A 19,001-nucleotide genomic window follows, 5' to 3' on the forward strand; every position below is an offset into this window, starting at 1 on the left:
TATATATATATATATATATATATTCTCTTATTGAACTTTTTAAAGTCGATACCTAACTTTACCACAAAAGACTAGACAACAGAGAATAAGTGGATTGGTATATATGTGACGAATCGATGGTGTTTTAGGAGGAATCTCTTTTTCTTGCTTTCAAGTGGATTATGATTCATTCAATGAAAAGATATACAAATAACTTTGCACCATCGATTGATATTGCTTCTTAGAAAATATTCTGCATTTGACAAATGGTTAAGATTGCAGTTTTACTTTTGAATTGCCCTTTTATAATGCTTATTTCCTATGATGATAAGAATTGAATTATTATTATTTACAATAAATATTTGAATAGATGTAAGAGAAGTAATTAGTAGAATTTTTGAATGTGTAATCAATTGTTAATCACCATTAAAAATGTGACGAGTTGAATTGAGCCGACAATGAAATTGATTTTTTGATTGTTAAAGAGAAAAGTATGTCTCACTTGTAAGTGAAGAAATAAAAAGTGACGGTTGAAATAGTGAAATAACGGTTAAAAAATTGATTTTTTTTGGATAAAAAATTACTACCAAACAGGGGCTAGAAAAGCTTAAAATAGTATAAATTGAACACAAAATACTCCCTTTCAAGTTTGTTAACGATTAACCTCAAAAATATTATAATGAATCTGATTATCTTAATCCAAAATTAAGTGCACGCTTATGAAATTATTTTTTGCAATCCAAAAGACAATTTTCTCCTCGGCTACCACTAATTCGATCGATAAATGTACTCCATTGGCCTACCCTTTGGAAAATCTTTGAGCTAGTGCAAATATTTTCTCGAAAGTATTTTGAAGATAAATTAGTAAAACTGACTCACTTTAACTATATACTTTTAGAGTCATGTTACCGTCACATGTATGCCACGTAAAACAATTGTCGATAATTTTCACTATGAATAATGTTATTTATACTTTTAGCATGTGTTAGTGACGAAATAGAAACATGCCTTGAGCGCCGTCTCAAGGTGGAATTTTCAATTCTTTGTGAAGCATTGAACTTGCTTATGTAGTAAAATACGTGAACGGCTGATGGATAAGAGTGAAAGGCCAACTTAGATTGAATTTAGCATTTTACGAAATCTATTTCAATAAAGTATACAACGTGTTCGACTAAATTTAAATAATTACATTTTCATTTTTACTTTTATTTGTTCTTAAGAGAAGATAGTCATTAATAAGCTTAAAAATTAGTTGTTTTCAACTCCTCCTAACACACACACACACACACACAAAAATAAAAAAATAAAAAACTTTAAAATCTACTTATAAGTAAATTTGTTCATGCTTAATCAAACATGGACAGCAAAAAGATTCTTTGTGCAAATAACCGAAATAAGCGACGTGGAATCCGACGCTGTGAAACTGTAAAACAATCGAATCTTTTTGTTGGAAGAATCAGATCACATGTCCCCACTATTCATTTCTTCTTTTTCCTCAATCCTTTTTCGATTTTCACCCTTTCAAGTTTCAACACGCATAAATCAGACGTCCATGCATGTTTATGTGGTATTGCAATGAAAGATCACAAATACATCTACAAGAAATAGGCAAAAGATTCGAGGGAAAAAAAAAGAATCTTGAAAAAAGAGTGAAAATGGGTGATGATTCGAATAAGGTATGTTCAGATTCTGTTACGAAGACAATTTCTGAAATTCTTAAAGAAGTTTCACTCATCGATGATTTTTCCAAGAAATCGTCGAAGCTGGAATTTTATGTTCATGCACTGGAGCTAGAAATGACAAAAATTGATGCTTTCAAGCGTGAACTTCCTCATTCCATGAGCCTGTTAAAGGATGGTATAATTATAATTTATTTTTTTAACATTTTTATGCTTTTTTTTTCGAAAATTTGTTAATATTTTTGTGGGTTTTTGATCTTTTGTAGCGATTGAGAGATTGAAGGAGGAGGGTTTGCAGTGGAAGGGAAAAGATGTGGAGCCAGTGATTGACAAGAAGAATTGGATGAGTTCTGCTCAGCTGTGGAGCACCCCAGTTCACTATGGGAATTATTTTGATATCAGAAATCAAGACTCCATTTTGCACCAAAAACTAGTAAGATTTATTCCATCATCCATATAATCTGTATTTTCAAAGAAATAATTATTGAATGAAAATATAGACAAATAAATTTATATTTTCTCTACAATTTTAGGCTTTTATATGAAGTGGTTCAACATGATAATGTAAAAGTCGTGATTTATGATAACGGTAAAATTGCATGTTAAATAAAGATGGGAAACCAATAAACTATCGTAAGGGTTTAGGTTACTTTCTATTTTTAAAGAACATATTCTATCATTAAGCATTTATAAATTTAGAGAGTAAAAAAGTATTTATTATTTTTCTCTATATTTTATTTTAAATAAGTTTTTCTTTAGATTATTTTATTATTTTTCTACGTTGAAAATTAAAATACTTTAAATACATGTAATTATAGAGAGTCTTAAATAAAATATAGAAAAAAAATAATAAATATTTTTTGGAAGTAATAAATTAAGTGTTAAATATAAAGAATTTATTGGAGTACTTCAAAATTTTTACTCTCTAAATTAATAAATGTTTTCTAAATGATAGAATATATTCTTTACAAATAGCGAGTAACCTAAGCCCCTATGATATAAATTAAAATATTAATTTAAAGAGTCTCTTCAAGCATGATTTTAAGAGTTAACTCTTTACTTGAAGATGCTTTTAATATGGTTAAACTTTGGTATTGCTAAAAGAACCACCTTCTCATAGGGCATGATAAGGGTAAAATCCTAAGTTGATTAAATATGAATAATATTAAAAATATAATGACTTTGCCTACTCTTAATTTGGTCGACCTTTTAAGATAGGACCTTCAAGCTCAATGAATTCAAGTCATATTATTATCAATTTATGAAAATTTATACACGTGTTAGACCTTGAATGAAAAATAAATACATGTGGGTGTGTTGAAGACAATTTAAGCAAATAAATTATTCTCATCTCTGCCTGCACGCATAAGCATTTAGATAAGAGAGTCAACAATAATGTTTGTGCATTCTCTTATTTATTTTTGTAATGTGATATTTGATTGCAGACATATAACAAAGAAGAGAATGGTAATGGAAAGGAGCACATATTTGTTCCATTTCAGAAACCATGTAATGGAACAGTTGGAGAAGAGAAGGGGATGACCATATCAGCTCATAGTCTATCCCTGTCCATTTCAGGCAATTGTAGGGCACAGCAGCAGCACCAACTGCAGAAGAAACAAAGGAGGTGTTGGTCCCCTGAGTTGCACAAGAGATTTGTCAGCGCACTCCATCAGCTTGGAGGTGCACAAGGTGATTATCGTTATCCTTTTATCCTTTTCTTAGGGTCGGGGTTTATCGAAGACAACATTTAAATAATACATGTGGCTTCTCTTCAATGAATTATGGTTTCAGATGAGATGATTAACGTGGCATCAAAGTGAGCGGGTTCAAGTGTCGATGTCACTCATTTTCGAAAAAAATCACATTTTCGATTTAAAAATATAAAAAAAAGTAAATAAATAAATAAAACACTAAACTGAGTGAATGCATGCATTGAAGACACTATTTAAATGAATATACATTACTCCTCCCTAACATTTTAAACTTTTAGAAGAGATGATTGAGACAACTAAAAGTTGCATGCAATACAAAATGAGAAATAAACTACAGTGTAACCAAATGCGTCATTAGGTCATGTTTGGTGTGCAATGATAGACAAAACTGAATATACAATTAATAAGATTTTGAGTTTTCGTTTTCATTCTTAATGGTTTTAATTGATAAGCTTTCATTGAAACTTTGTTGATTGCACTTCTATTATCTTGGGGTTTGCAAGTAGTGCAATGTAGAAATAAACACTGAAGAAAAATAGATGAAAACATTGTTCACTTTTATTGTGTTTTTGTTCCACACTTCTAAGGTTATGTTTGGTATGCAATACGAGATTGGACTAAACATTGTTTGTTTTTCCTACTGCAGTGGTCTTAAGTGATTTGTTTCCTAAAAATTTTCTTAACTACACCTCCGTTGTTGTTGGAGCTTGCAAATAGTGTAATCAATGAATTAATAGAGAACTATATATGCATGTCAATGGATTGTTAAATGGAATGTATGTATGACAATATCGACAAGAAAAATATCATGCAGGCATGTTCGGTGCCATGGGCGGACCCGAGATTATTTTTCAGTGGAGGCGAAAAAAAAAAAGAGGTAAAATAAACTGTGAAAGCAAAAGAATGAAAGAGCCAAAATGAAAACACAAGAAGAATGATAAAAAGAGCATTTTGAGATTCGAACTCAGGACTTTCTAGTTCCTACATCTAAAGCAATAATAACCACTGGACTAGATGCCTAGCATTTGTCTTGACATTTTTCTCAAGATATTTGAAATTTCAGTGGGGGCAGTCGCCCCCACTGGGCCCTTAATGGGTCCGCCCCTGTTCGGTGCACGACACTAGATTTGACGATTCAATAAATAAGATTTTAATTTTTTTGACTTTCCTTTATATAGTCTTACTGCTGTCTACCAAAACATTTTACCCGGTATTTCGTATTCCTAAGTTTTGTTTAAGTCAAGAAATTCCAAGTTCTGGATTTCTAATTTGGATCATCTATTTGAGATTATCTTAAAATAACGACAAATACCAGGAGAAAAATATGAATGTAATGGTGCATGAACGGTATTAATTTTCGTAAATTTGTTCTCTTGCAACTACAGGAGAAAGAAGCTTTGTGTAATTTGGAGTAGCATTCTCTATCAAAATTGTCTTTTTAATAGATTTTAATTGTGGGTTTATGCTTTTCTCAGTGGCTACACCAAAGCAAATTAGAGAACTCATGAATGTAGATGGCCTCACCAACGATGAAGTGAAAAGCCATTTGCAGGTATGGTATCAAACTCATTCCATTTTGATTCACGCTGCAGGTTTTCACGGGAAGTCACTTTTAAAAATGTCTATATATATAACTTTTTCTTGGTTTTTAAGTGAAAAAAGTTACTTAATTTGAAAGTATATTTTGTGTTAGTGTCAAAATAAATAACTTACTTTCACATATGACCCATACATGATCTACGTCTTACCAATGAATTGGGGTTGGCTACTATGAGAATGTATATGCAATTTCAGAAATACAGGCTTCATATCCGTAAAATTCCCACTTCATCGACTGATTTGTCGAGTTGCTCGTGGCTAACGCAAGATCAATGCAAGGCTATTGTTGCACAATCGTGCTCACCACAAGGCCCTTTGCATCTGGGAGGGTCACCTAAAGGGCTCTCAGCCACCGGTCGCGACAGCATGGAAGAAGAGGATGATAAGTCAGAAAGCCATAGTTGGAAGGGTCTGCTTCACAAGCCAGTTGAGGAACAACAGTAGTCTGTCATAACCTCTAATTTAGCAGATACTAATATAGGAGAATCATAATACATACATATTATAAATAATGCAGTCCTATATGGATTGTGCATCTTGGTATGCAGTATCGAACATGATCTAACGGTACAGTTAGTCAACAATTTTAGTTTCAGTTTAAACTTTAATATAGCTCGGTTCTAATAGGTGCCGACTTTTCTCCTATCTTTTTTTTAAGGCATGTTCTAAGAGAGAGGCTGCTAACCTTCTTTCTTATTTAAAGATGTTAGTTTCTTAAATTTACATCTACCATATAACACCTTTGATAAATTAAAAATAGGAAATTTTTGATTTATGCATTCTATAGAATAATATAAACTAGTTGGTTTTTGTAAATGAAACTTTTATATTATTTTCTGTTTGCGACTGAATTTATACAGATCAAGGAATTATAAACTGGCCACACTTTCCTAAGATCTGGGGAGAATTACATTGATGATTATCAGGATTAGAGATGCTAATTATGTAGACACATCACTGTGAACTACTTGCTTTGATACGAGGATTCTTCCTTTGCTTGGTTTAACAAAGGAAGAATATTCCTTAATATGCCCGATGTGGCTTCATTGAGGGAAGCTCCTCAAAAGTTATCACTTTGTCTTGTGCTCTTACAGCTGCAAGAAGTTTTACAAAGGTAACAAGCCCACTGAGGGTGTGATTAAGGAGATAAGATAGGGGAACTGCATCATCTATGAGTGCTAATCCGTCGGCAAGTCTTCTAAAAGGGGAGAATCAGTCTTCTAGAAGTAGAGATTCTACCCATTTGGGTTCCATTAAAATGAGATTTTGGAGGAAAATGTATTTTGAAATAGTTATTTTTTTGGACAATATGTGGTTAAAAAATAAAAATAAATAAAAAAAGTTTTGAGTTTACGTGTAATATTATTTTATGAAAGAATGTGGTTGAAAATATATTTCGGAAAAATGTATTTTTGGGAAAATGGAGCCCAAATAGGAATTGTGCACATTGTGTACCTCGACTGATGATGGAGACTTGATGAGTGAGTCACGTGGTACGAGATGAGGAAGCGTTAGCCATAGAGTTTGCTAAGAGTAATATATAGTACAAGATTTTATATATTGATTTATGAAAGAATGTGTTGTTAAGAATGTATTTTTGGAAAAATGGAACCCAAACAAGGATTGTGTACCTCGTGGAGAGTTGATGAGCGGTACCGTGATACGAGATTAGGAAGTGCTAGCTTAGAGTTTGTTAAGAGTAGAAGTACAGGATTTTATATGTTGATTTATATTTTAGTTTTAAAAATATGAGATTTATTCCTTAATATACTCTCGAAAAATGTTGGTTTGTTTGAACAGAGTCAGAATCCTAGCTAAGTGAAGATCTACTAGATGGAGGGTCCAAATGGATTGGACTTAAGTAGGTTGAAATAAAACATACAACCTTAGCAAGAACGGCATTTCATAGAATATATGATATCTCAACTATCGGATTAACTGCGTATGAATGTGCAGCTCAGTGGGGCCACCACTTCGACTTATGCAGATACGGTTCTCTCATCGTGAAAAAAGTAATGAAAGAGAAGCTGGGGGTTAAACCGCCATCAACTAGCTACAAGACCATTAAAAAACTCTATAACAAAAGTTTGAGGAACCTATGCTATCAAATATGTGTACTCAATTGAGTCTTAATCCAATTGAGTTACCGATTTGAGCTTAATTGGCTTGAATAATATAATATAATATAATATATTTTTTTATCTGTTAGAATTAAAGAAGGGAACATGACATATATAAGGTTGCAAAATACAATTCCAAAATTAAGAAATTACGTTTATTATATCAAAAATCAAGTCTTAATTAAATTATATTAAGGTAATAATATTCACACCACAATTTTTATTGCTCACACGATATTTTAATTGCATTTAAGGTTCTTAATCTTTGCTCATTATAACATTTAAATCCTTAATGATTTTTCATATCATTCTTATTCTCAAACTTTTCATTAATTAACATATTTTGTATTTGATAATAGTTTTATATCCAAAAGTCCGTTGAAATGGCGTAAAACAACCTATTTTCGCCTTATTTTTCATCATATTTTTTTTATTATTTCAAAACATGAAAATAAAATATGTTAATATAAATCATCATCAAGGACAAGATGTACTTATCGATCGAAGGTGAAGATAACAATTCGACGAAAAAAGATTAAGGAAATAATTGTTACAACGAGCAAAGATTGAGGGGTTTATCTGTAATTAAAATGTGATGTATAAAATAAAAAACGTGGTGACAATATAGCCACCATTCTATTAATTAATAAATAATTAAAAAAATTATTAGTTAAATATATTAAGGTCACAATATCATACAATTTATGATTATATTTACATACTAGTCACAATTATAGACGTCACAATCACAAATCATAAAATTTATAGGTTACAATTTATTTCTTGGTCATAAATTATCAAATTAATAAATCACATATTATTAAATCATAAAATTTATAGGTTACAATTTATTTCTTGGTCATAAATTATCAAATTAATAAATCACATATTATTTCTCGATCACAAATTTTATATGTCATAATAATCAAATTAAAAAGGCACGAATTATTTTTCGATCACAAATTTAAAAATTTATAAATTACAACTTATTTCACTCTCACAAATCATAAAATTAATTGATTACAATTATTTCTCAATCATAAATTATTAAATTACTTGATCACAACGTAATAGATTGTGAGTCACAATTACAAATTTAATCGGAATTTCACGCTTTTAAGTTACATATTATTTATTACCACCAGCAGCACCACATAACCTCACCAGCACTGCCAAAATCATCATCGCCTCACCAGCACTGCCACTTTACCACCGCAGCAAGCACGACCATCAACAAAAAAACCCAACCCAAAATTGTTGTAAAACCATCACAAAATCAGATCCAAAATCACTACAACCACTACAAAATCAAATCCACAACCACCACCATCAAAAACCACCAACAAAAACCGCAACAACTCCAAAATATTGAAACTACCGCCAGCACAAACAACCACCTCCACCAACACCGCTACCACCACCGCCATTCGAATAACCAACAAATAGAGAGTCGTCGCTGTAGTGGAGCAACAAAGTGTCGCTGCATAACGATGCTCACAGCAGCCGCTGCACCGACAACGTTACGAAGAGGGAATGAGTTCGAGTTGAGGTAGACAAAGAAAATGGAGTGTTTGAAATTTCTGTAAAATTACTTCGATGATTTTTATAATCTGTTGAAGACAATGATGACATTGGAAATCTTCCATGTGCACAGTGCAACGGCAGTGGTCTTTCGACTATGGTGTTGGTCTAATTTGAGGGAGAGGGTAGAGAGAGACAGGAGAGGAAGAAGTGATAATTAGGGCTTGGATGGGGGTCGGTGAGATAGGGATGAGCATATAGATTGATTTATATTAATATTAAAATGTGAAATTATCGCCTGATTTTTGTAAAAACAAATCTGTCTCCATGTAATTTCCACATTAAAGAATGGTGGGATCAAAGATGGATTTTTCCTTATGTAATAAATATTTCAATTCATAAACTTAAATTACCAACAAGAACAAATATTATTGACAGAAACAAAATAATAACTTAAGATCAAAAATGGAGTTTTTCGTTAGTCGTTATTTAAGAAATGTATATTAATAAAATTTAATGGACCGATATAAGTAAAAAATAATATTAAAAAATAAAAGATTACTAATGAATTTTCCATTTGTAATATTAAAATATTAATATTTCAAGGAATCGGCTGAAAACCAAGGCTAAAGCCCCTTGGACAATCCCCTAGACGTCCAGGGGGTTCTAACCCAATAATACCTCGAAAACCATGGATGATTTTTATGTGGGAATGAAAGGCCAACTTAGATCAAATATATTTAGAGCTTGTTTGGAAGTGATTTTTTCTTTCAAAAATTGATTTTTTGACCGTTATTTTATTATTCCAATCGTCATATTTGACTTTTTCTCTTACGAGTGTACCCCACTTTTCTCCTAATGGTCAAAAAATCAATTCTCAAAATTACTCCCAAACAGGCTCTTAATTTTGTTATAGAAATCTATTTCAGTAAAATTTACAAGATTCCAAGCGTATGACGTGTTCGACTAAGTTTATATAAGTATATATCCATTTCTACATATACAACTACACTAATTTTCTTTCATTTGTTTTTAAGAGAAGATGGTCTCTTACCTAAAATTTAGGAAAGAATTACTTATTTTCCACTCCACTACACTACTGAACACAAAAAAAAATATATTTATTTATTTTCAAATGTACTTATAAGTAAAAAAAATTCAAGCTTAACCAAACTGGACAGTAAAAAGATTCTTTTTGCAAATAACCGAAATATACGACGGGGAATCCGAATGTGTGTGAAATTGTAAAACAAACTCAACTTTTTGTTGGAAGAATCAGATCACATGTCCCCACTATTCATTTCCTTCTTTTTCCTCAATCCTTTTTATCATTTTTCACCCCTTTCAAGTCTCAACAAACAATAAATTAGACGCCCCACCAACCCCCGCCGTCTCTCCATGCATGTTTTCTTTGTGTAAGATCACAAACACAAACAAATACATCTACAAGAAACAGGCAAAAGATTTGAAAAAGAAAAAAAGAATCTTGAAAAAAGAGTTAAAAATGAATGATGATTTGAGTATGGTGTTTTCAATTACTGTTCCAAGGAAATTTTCTGAAATTCTTAAAGAAGTTTCATTCATCGATGATTTTTCCAAGAAATTATCGAAGCTGGAATTTTATGTTCATGCATTGGAGCTAGAAATGTCAAAAATTGATGCTTTCAAGTGTGAACTTCCCTACTCAATGAGCCTGTTGAAGGATGGTATAATTGTAATTTTCTTTTTTGCATTTTTTTCAAAGATTTAATTTAATTTTTTTTAGAAAATTAGTTAATATTTTTTGTGGGTTATTGGATTTTTGTAGCAATTGAGATATTGAAGGAGGAGGGATTGCAGTGGAAGGGAAAAGATGTGGAGCCAGTGATGGAGTTTTCATTGAAGAGTAATTATGAGGAAGATGGAGGGGTAAAAAGGTCAAATGATTGTATTGACAAGAAGAAATGGATGAGTTCTGCTCAGCTGTGGAGCACCCCTGTTCACTATGGGAATAATTTTGATATCAGAAATCAAGATTCCATTTTGCACCAAAAATTAGTAAGATTTATTCACTGTTCTTTTGTTATTTATATAATATAATCTGTGTTTCTAAAGAAATAATCATTGAATGACAATTTACAAATAAATTTGTATTTTCTTTACAAGTTTAAGCTTTAGATGAGGTGATTCGACTTGATAACATAAAGGTTATGAGTTCTATAAAAAGTAAAATCACATGTCGAATAAAGATGAAAAAACAATAAATTACCATAAGAGCTGGTTTACTCCTTTCTTTTTTTTTTTTTTTTTTTTTCGTTAAAAAAAATAAAAAAAAAAATAAAAATTTAAGCAAACTTTTTGTAATGTAATATTTGATTGCAGACATCTAACCAAGAAGAGAATGGCAAAGGAAAGGAGAACAAATTTGTTCCATTTCAGAAAACATGTCATGGAACTGTTGAAGAAGAGAAGGGGATGATTATGCCAGTTCACAGTCTATCCCTGTCCATTTCTGGTAATTGTAGGGCACAACAGCAGCACCAACTGCAGAAGAAACATAGGAGGTGTTGGTCCCCTGAGTTGCACAAGATATTTGTCAGCGCACTCCGTCAGCTCGGCGGTGCACTAGGTGATTACACTTATCTGTTATATTGTCCTTTATCCTTTTGTTTCGGTCGGAGGTTATCAAAGACAACATATAAATAATACATGTGGCTTCTCTTCAATAGATTATGGTTTTAGATGTGATGGTTAACGTGGCCTCAATGTCTACGGTTTCAAATCTCCCCATTACTCATTTTTAAAAAAATTGTGCACGTTTTAGACGTGTGATCAAAAAACAAACTCAGCCTTCAGATGATTGAATGTGTCGACAACACTATTTAGATGAATACCCATGACTTCTCTGGATGATTTTAAAGCAGACTCTCTATTCATTGGATAGAATAAATCACCAAGATTTCATGATTTGTTGCCAGGAGAAAGGGTGCCTCCTCACAAAGGAGGTCACAATGACCAGACTCGGGTGACTATTTACCAAAAACATGTTCTCGGGACTCGATTGCTAAAATAGTATCCCTTCCTCCTCGGAGCTCACTAATGGCTTAAACTTTTAAAAGAGATTATTGATACATAAGGAGTTGAGGTGGTTAGATAATGTTAGCCTATAATAAGATGAAATTCTTTGTTTCATAGAAAACTTTTTGGTTGCACTTTCTATGATGATTGTAGCTTGCAAACTCTACAATCTAAAAATAAATAGGGAAGTATATGCATTTTTGAATTGTTTGGTTGAGGCGACTAAATAATGGCATACAATATAAGAAAGAAATATAAAATTAAGTGTAACAAAATGCGTCTTAAGGTCATGTTTGGTGTGCAATGATGGACTGAACTGAAATGTACAATTTACAAGATATTAAGTTTCATTTTCATTCTTAATGGTCTGAAGTGATATGCTTGCATTGAAATTTTTTTATTGCACTTCTATTGAGTTGAGGTTTGCAAGTAGTGCAATGTAGAAACAAACACGGAAGAAAAATAGATTATAACACTGTTCACTTTTATTGTGTGGTATTCTTCAACACCCAATAGGTTATGTTTGGTATGCAATACGAGATTAGACTGGATAAGACAATAGTTGAGATTTTAATTTGTTTCTTTTTCCTACCGCACTTAAGTGAATTGTTTCATAGAAATTTTGTTGATTGCACCTCTGCTCGTGTTGGAGCTTGCAAATAGTGGAATCTATAAATAAATAGAGAAGTATGCATGTCAATGGATGGTTTGTAAAGTGGAATGAATGTATGACAATATTCAAAAATAAAAAATAAAAAATAAAAAATCTTAACATCCTCTTCCCATCTTGACTAACCCTACGTAACAAAAACACATCGTAAATGAATGTTTGGTGCACAAAACTAAATTTGACGATGCAATAAAAAAGATTTTAAATTCTTGACTTACCCTTATGGAGTCCAACTGTTGCCTACCAAACAAGCTACCTAGCATTCCGTATTCTTAAGTTTAGCTAATTCAAGAAATTCCAAAGTTTAGGATTTTTAATTTAGACCACCTCTTAGATATTATCTTAAAATCAGAAAAACTTATGTCAAACACCAGGAGAAAAATATAGTGTAATGGTGCATGAGTGGCATCAATTTTCATAAAAAATATATACATTGATCTTCTCTTAAAACTGCTTGAGAATGACGTTTTGAGTAATTTGGAGTAGCAAGCTCCATCAAATAGTCTTTTTAATAGATTTTAATTGTGGGTTTATGTTTTTCCCAGTGGCTACACCAAAGCAAATAAGAGAACACATGAAAGTAGATGGCCTGACCAATGGTGAAGTAAAAAGCCATTTGCAGGTATACTATCAAACTCATTCCGTTTTGCTTCACATTTCTGGTTACCAGGTGAACTTTGTATCTTTACCTTTATGTGAAAAAAGTTACTTATTTTGAAAGTACCTTTAGTTTTAATGTCGAAATAATTTACTTACATTCTCATCTAACCAAACATGATCCAAGTTTTATTTACAATGAATTTGGGGGTATGATCACTGGTGGACCTACCAATGGTCCTGGTGGGTCAAGTGACCCACCAACTTTCAAGAATTTTTATTTATTTATTGGTATTAGAGCCAAAAATCAAATTTGGGCAGTAATGGTAGTTGGATTTTTTTATTAGAATATAGTTATAGCGATGATCGAACAATTGAGAGAGTGAGAGTTGATATTATTTTGTCATTTACGATATTTAACTTGAAAATTCTTTGAAAATTGTTATTCATCATATATGTGAGATTATTTTGAATTCTTTGAGAATTGTTATTTATCATATGAGATTTGTGAATCTATGACAATTATCACATATATGTGTTCATGTAGTATACATAATTTTTTAATAACTTTTTAATAAGTTTGATCGTGCTCCATTAACTTCAAATGTCTGTATCCACCACTGGGTATGATGAAAATGTGTATGTGATTTCAGAAATACAGGCTTCATATCCGTAAGCTTCCTACTTTGTCGCCTGATGTGTCGAGTTGCTCGCGGTTAACACAAGATCAATGCAAGGCTAATGCTGCACAATCTGGCTCCCCACAGGGCCCTCTGCGTCCGGGAGGGTCTCCTAAAGGGCTCTCAGCCACAGGTCGAAACAGCATGGAAGAAGATGATGATAAGTCAGAAAGTCATAATTGGAAGGCTCCGCTTCAAAAGCCAGTTGAAGAACAATAGTAGGCAGTCATAACCCTTAATTTTGCAGATACTTATATAGGAGAATCAGAATACATACATATTACAAATAATATAGTCCTATACGGATATTGCATCTTTGTATGCAGCATTGGATATGATCAAATGGCATTAGTCAAGATTTTAGTTTCAGTTTCAACTTTGATATTGCTTGCTGCTAAAGGTGCCGACTTTTCTCTTATGTGTTTTAAGGCATGTTTTAATAGAGAGGCTGCTAACCTTCTATCTTATTTAAAGATTTTAGTTTCTTAAATTGACATCTACTGAACCATCTTTTGATAAAGTAAAATGAGTAATTAGTGCAAAAACTCTATCGTTTTAATTATTGGGTCCTCACGTCCATTTCCTCCATTAAAGCCCAATACAATGATGAATTTACAATTCTATTTAAATAAAAAAGAAAAGAAAAGAAATAAATAAATAATTTCAATAAGAGTTTCAAATTTTTCAAAAAGTTCAAACAAGTTCCACTTAACAATATCTTGCAGCTTTTGGCCAATCACAGTGACGAGATTAAAGTTATTACTATGAAAGATGCTCCACAGAATCTCAATTTAACTTTCCCTGATGTTTAAATGGATATTGTAAGTGTTGCTGCTGCTGAAATTAATGATTTTATTATCAAAAGACATAAGTAATTCTTCATTTTTAGTTTTAGTTGGCGAATCTTGTGGTATCTTAGTAAAGGATCAAATGTGTATTATTTTGCGTGAACAAATTTGGCATGTAGTTGAATGTTTTGTGGGTATTGAACATGTTTTCTAGTACCATGGCTCAATCACTTAAGGATGCTATTGATAAATTCTTTCTATAAATATGCATGGAGTATATCTAGATTAAGAGGACAAGGTAATAATGGTGCTAACAATATGCAAGGTGAGTTTAAAGGTTTGAAAACAATTATTTTGAAAGAGAACGCTCATAGGTGCCTTTTGTATTCATTGTTGTTTAGTTGATGTCGATTAACTCTCGTATCCGTAACAAAGAAACACATATACATTGGCAAACTTTTTGATTTAATTGCTATGTGTTGAATATTGTTTGAGCATCAGCTAAAAGATGTGATCTTATTTGAGAAATACAAGCAACCAAAATTTTTGAAGTACTTAGTGATTGTGAAATACCAAGTGGACATGGCCTTAATCAAAAGTTTACTCTAAAACGTTTTAGTGATACATATTGGGGCTCTCACTATGGTACTTTTATGAACTTGATTCAAATATTTTTTTCAACTATAATTGATGTCCTTAAAATGAAAATTATATGTTGGATGTGAAGAATCTCAGTTTGCATTCAATCTAAATCTCATGAGAAATATCTTTGGAATTTCAAACGAATTATTAAAGGCATTACAAAGAAAAGATTAAGAAATACCCTAGGTTTTTGAATATATATAAATGACTCCAAGTGATGAGGGACGATAGATGAAACTCTTTATCGAAACAAATCAATTCTTGTTTTCAAGAGTATAAAATTGATGTTTCAAAACATTAATGGTCTGTTTGTAATTTCAGGTTTTCACTATGAAATGAGCATTGTAACGTTGAAGAGAGGACAAGTTTGTATCACTATCATGTGGATATATTTTATGTATCATTAATATGTGACTTCAAGAGTTAATTGATCATTTTGTAAGGTAAATACTGAGCTAATTCTTTGCATTTCATGTTTATGCCCAAGTGATTCATTTCTCTTTCGACAAGGAAAAATTAATTCGCCTAGCTAAATTTTGTCGAAAGATTAATTCGCCTAGCTAAATTTTATCCAGAAGATTTTTGTGTAGAGAACTAATGGCACTTAATTATCAACTAGAAACTTAATCATTGATGTACACTCTAGTAAAGAGTTTGAAGAATTACGAGTTCTTGGTGATCTTTTGGCCAAGTTGATAGTGTTGAAAGCTTGTGATTTTAGCATTTATTCTTGTGGTTGCAACTGCTACAGTATAAAGAGTCTTTTTTGCAATAAATATTATGAAGATTTGACTGTGCAACAGAATTGTAGATTAATGGATGAATGATATTATATTATAAAAAGAAAAAAGATATATTTCATAAAGTTAAAAATGATATCATTATACGACGTTTTTCAAAGTATGTAAATCTCTAAAGAACAACTGTGAAATCTTTTGATATTTTTAATATTATTGTGTATTTCTTTGTTTCAAAAAGTTATTAGTTAATTTATGCTAGCGAACGTACATCTTGGCCTTTGCCATTGTATATACATACAATTGTGTGCATGCGTATCTAAAATAAAAATCATGTGTGTAAGATTTATATTGTGTGAATTTTTTTCCCACTTTTTATTTGGTGGCAGATCTAATGTTTATGAAGGTGGCGGCGGTGGTGGTTTGGGGTTGAAATGGTGGTGGTACAAATTGGATGGTGGAGATGCACACTGATTTTGATGGCTATTGTGGGGTTTATGGTGGAGGTGACGACAACAATGGTGTGGAGGCTTGATTTCAAGTGTCATAATTGTTTGTGGGATGAGTTACAATTTTGTAGGCAGAAGCTTATTGTAGAGGCAAGCAGTGGTAGTATGGGTAGAGGTGGTTGTGACGTTAGCACAAAGAGTGGTGATGTTGATCACATCATAGTGTGTCATACCAATAGCATGATCACATCATAACACAAGTATTTTGCTAAAAGGATAAGGTTGGACAATATTTGGAGAAATAATTTGTTTGGGGATAAATTATATCAGAGGTTTCGAACCTTTCAAAAACTGTTGCTCGGTCCCCAACTTTCATTTTTGGTACCGCAATCCCAAATGCTTGCAAAAATATTTGGTATAAAGTCCTTTAGATGGATGCTGTTCAAGAATGCGTTGGTTGACTACATGAAGAATTTGACATTCATTCAGAATTTTTAAAAAGCACAAAATTGTCCCTTCCTAATTTTTCATTTAAAACAATTAAAAATACATCAAAAGAATTTTTTCGAAAAAAAAATTGTAGAAAAGAGAGAGAGAGAGTAAAGTTGTCATTTTCACCACTATCACCACCGAACTCCTACCACCGCCTCACTTTTGTAGAATTTAAGACTTAAAGAAAGATATTATTTTATTTATGAAATCGATTTTACACACTTTTGATTATAAGAAAATACTCATCTCTAAAACACAACACTGTCTCACTATCTCACTCTTTCCCACTCTTTCTTCTTGCTCTCACTCTCTTCACACTTTCTCTCATCACTCATGCATATAGTCACCTTGCATTTATAGGTGTTAATGGATGGTTGTGGATGGTTCTAGTGTGGTGGTGAACCTAATTCTAGATACATCCATAAATGGTGGTGATAGTAATTGGATTCTTCTAGTATCTTCTCAACATGCATTCTGGATTCTTCTAGTCATAAATCATCATCAATTTTCTAGAAAATTTTTGACGCTTCCTCATAGTCAGTGATTCTAGATAATTCTCGGTGGAGATCATTATTTTGCATGTTCTAGATGTTTCCAAGTCTACTTGGAGAAGACGCATCAAGAAATGGGTTGTAACATAACTAGAGAATTCTAGTGAGTTCCACAAAAGTCGGTGCTGGATCTTCAATTCTCCCCTTCATCATCGACTTTTCATTTTAACATTTTTCTTCTTCGTCTCGTCTAGTTGTATTTCAAACTCGATGACTTTTGAAGCGTTTGATCATTTATTCAACATATCCGTGACTTTAAATATGTCTAGCTTTTTTGCACTCTCGTTTTATTCAGAAGTTGCATACTTGATACTTGCTTTCTTACGTCCACCATATTTTCTTATTTGTGGTTGTAAATTTATACATACCTCGATTTCTTGTTGACCTTATCTATCATCGGTACTCTGTTTTTCTCTAATAAACTCTTCTTTATTACTTAGCATTCACAAATTTTTAGTTTCTCTAGGGCTTCATTGTGCTTCCCTAATTTCCTCTTGCAATTTGTCCTCCATTTCCTTTAAATCTAGCAGATCTACCCTCTTCGGTGTCTGCTCCACCTTCTGCGATGTTAATCTAACATAACCACCTTCTGTGGTGTTTGCATTTCTTCGAACACTTTTTCTAATTCTAATAGTTCCTCTGTCTACAGAGTTCACCCTGAAGACTCTTTATGAAACACGATGTCCTCTTCTGAATAATCTAATCATATTCTCCTGACTCATCATCCCAATCACCTTCACAATTTATTTGCTTTGGCAGGACTACCACTAATGCTGATTCATCCTTCACACTTGAGTTTAATTTCTTCTCTCGAGTATGCTTAATTGTTGTTGTCGTTGCCTCAGCATCTCATTCTTCTTTACTGGTGTACTTCTCTTACTTGTTGGAGGTTGCTATTTTGCCTTCTGTTGACTCTTTTTTGAACCAACAATATCTAGTGTAATGGCCTCGTTTTCCACATACAAAACACGAGTCATTAGATCGTTGATATCTTTTACCTCTCTTGTCGCAATTTTATTGAGTTTCCCTTATCTGATAGCTTCTTTAAACCAGTTTATTTTCTTTTAATTCTCTATTATTTTGTTGACAAGGTCGACCTCTTCTTTTATAGCTAATGCTTCTTCCTCTTCTTTCTTTATTGGGATCCCTAACACTTGTCTGATCAACGCTTCTTGGTCAGTCCACAAATTTTCAAGATTAACTAATGAAGATTGCTCTGGCCAACCTTGCGTTGCGGCAATAAATCTTCTAAATTCAGGTCTCAAACCGTGTATTATTATTCTTCTCATTTGAGATTTTGAAATTTTACTTGAAGCATCTAATTTTGAAATTTCACAACAGAGAGATGTAACTTTATTAAAATATTGACTTACTGTTAATTTCTTTTTAGTGATCAAGAGAAGCTCATTCTCTAAAAGTTGCAACCTCAGGTCATTTTTCTTCGAGAACAATGAGGCCAAAGTGTTACATGCATCCTTTAGTATGGTCTTATCTCTTATGTGCTCGAACAATTCTTCTTCGATTGTTGTTTTTATAACAAACAAAGCCTTGCCCGCTTTGATTCTCCACTTTTTCAGAGCTCTGGCCTTTTCTGACGACGTCAATTCCACATGTCTTGTCCTTAGAGATATGACTTCATGTAAGTTTGCCACGTGGTGTAATTCTAATTATTGAGCTTCTTTATTCCACCTACTGTTTGTAGGTTGCTCATCGTGACTTGATTTA

At 32.3% G+C, this 19,001-nt stretch overlaps 2 protein-coding genes across 2 annotated transcripts; both read left to right on the forward strand.

Annotated features, from left to right (window-relative positions):
* The first annotated feature begins 1,379 nt into the window (after nucleotides 1-1,379).
* LOC111409654 (transcription factor HHO5-like) lies at nucleotides 1,380-5,615 on the forward strand. The gene is made up of 5 exons (XM_023039679.1): nucleotides 1,380-1,836; nucleotides 1,925-2,091; nucleotides 3,104-3,350; nucleotides 4,849-4,925; nucleotides 5,168-5,615. The coding sequence occupies exons 1-5, from the start codon at nucleotides 1,536-1,538 to the stop codon at nucleotides 5,414-5,416; spliced, it is 1,041 nt and encodes a 346-aa protein (XP_022895447.1). The 5' UTR covers nucleotides 1,380-1,535; the 3' UTR covers nucleotides 5,417-5,615.
* Nucleotides 5,616-9,907: 4,292 nt separating this feature from the next.
* LOC111409656 (transcription factor HHO5-like) lies at nucleotides 9,908-14,060 on the forward strand. Its single transcript, XM_023039680.1, has 5 exons — nucleotides 9,908-10,319; nucleotides 10,421-10,650; nucleotides 10,975-11,221; nucleotides 12,886-12,962; nucleotides 13,591-14,060. The coding sequence occupies exons 1-5, from the start codon at nucleotides 10,016-10,018 to the stop codon at nucleotides 13,834-13,836; spliced, it is 1,104 nt and encodes a 367-aa protein (XP_022895448.1). The 5' UTR covers nucleotides 9,908-10,015; the 3' UTR covers nucleotides 13,837-14,060.
* Nucleotides 14,061-19,001: the final 4,941 nt, after the last annotated feature.

This window comes from Olea europaea, chromosome 14 (assembly GCF_002742605.1).
Source record: "Olea europaea var. sylvestris chromosome 14, O_europaea_v1, whole genome shotgun sequence".
Lineage (NCBI taxonomy): Eukaryota > Viridiplantae > Streptophyta > Magnoliopsida > Lamiales > Oleaceae > Olea > Olea europaea.

What these genes read in the sequence shown, in the direction of transcription:
- LOC111409654 (XM_023039679.1), top strand. Translation starts at nt 1,536, where the DNA reads ATGTTTATGTGGTATTGCAATGAAAGATCACAAATACATCTACAAGAA. An exon ending in CATGAGCCTGTTAAAGGATG is followed by an intron (nt 1,837 to 1,924) that starts GTATAATTATAA and finishes GATCTTTTGTAG; the next exon opens with CGATTGAGAGATTGAAGGAG. An exon ending in TCAGCTTGGAGGTGCACAAG is followed by an intron (nt 3,351 to 4,848) that starts GTGATTATCGTT and finishes TGCTTTTCTCAG; the next exon opens with TGGCTACACCAAAGCAAATT.
- LOC111409656 (XM_023039680.1), top strand. Translation starts at nt 10,016, where the DNA reads ATGTTTTCTTTGTGTAAGATCACAAACACAAACAAATACATCTACAAG. An exon ending in CCATTTTGCACCAAAAATTA is followed by an intron (nt 10,651 to 10,974) that starts GTAAGATTTATT and finishes ATTTGATTGCAG; the next exon opens with ACATCTAACCAAGAAGAGAA. An exon ending in TCAGCTCGGCGGTGCACTAG is followed by an intron (nt 11,222 to 12,885) that starts GTGATTACACTT and finishes TGTTTTTCCCAG; the next exon opens with TGGCTACACCAAAGCAAATA.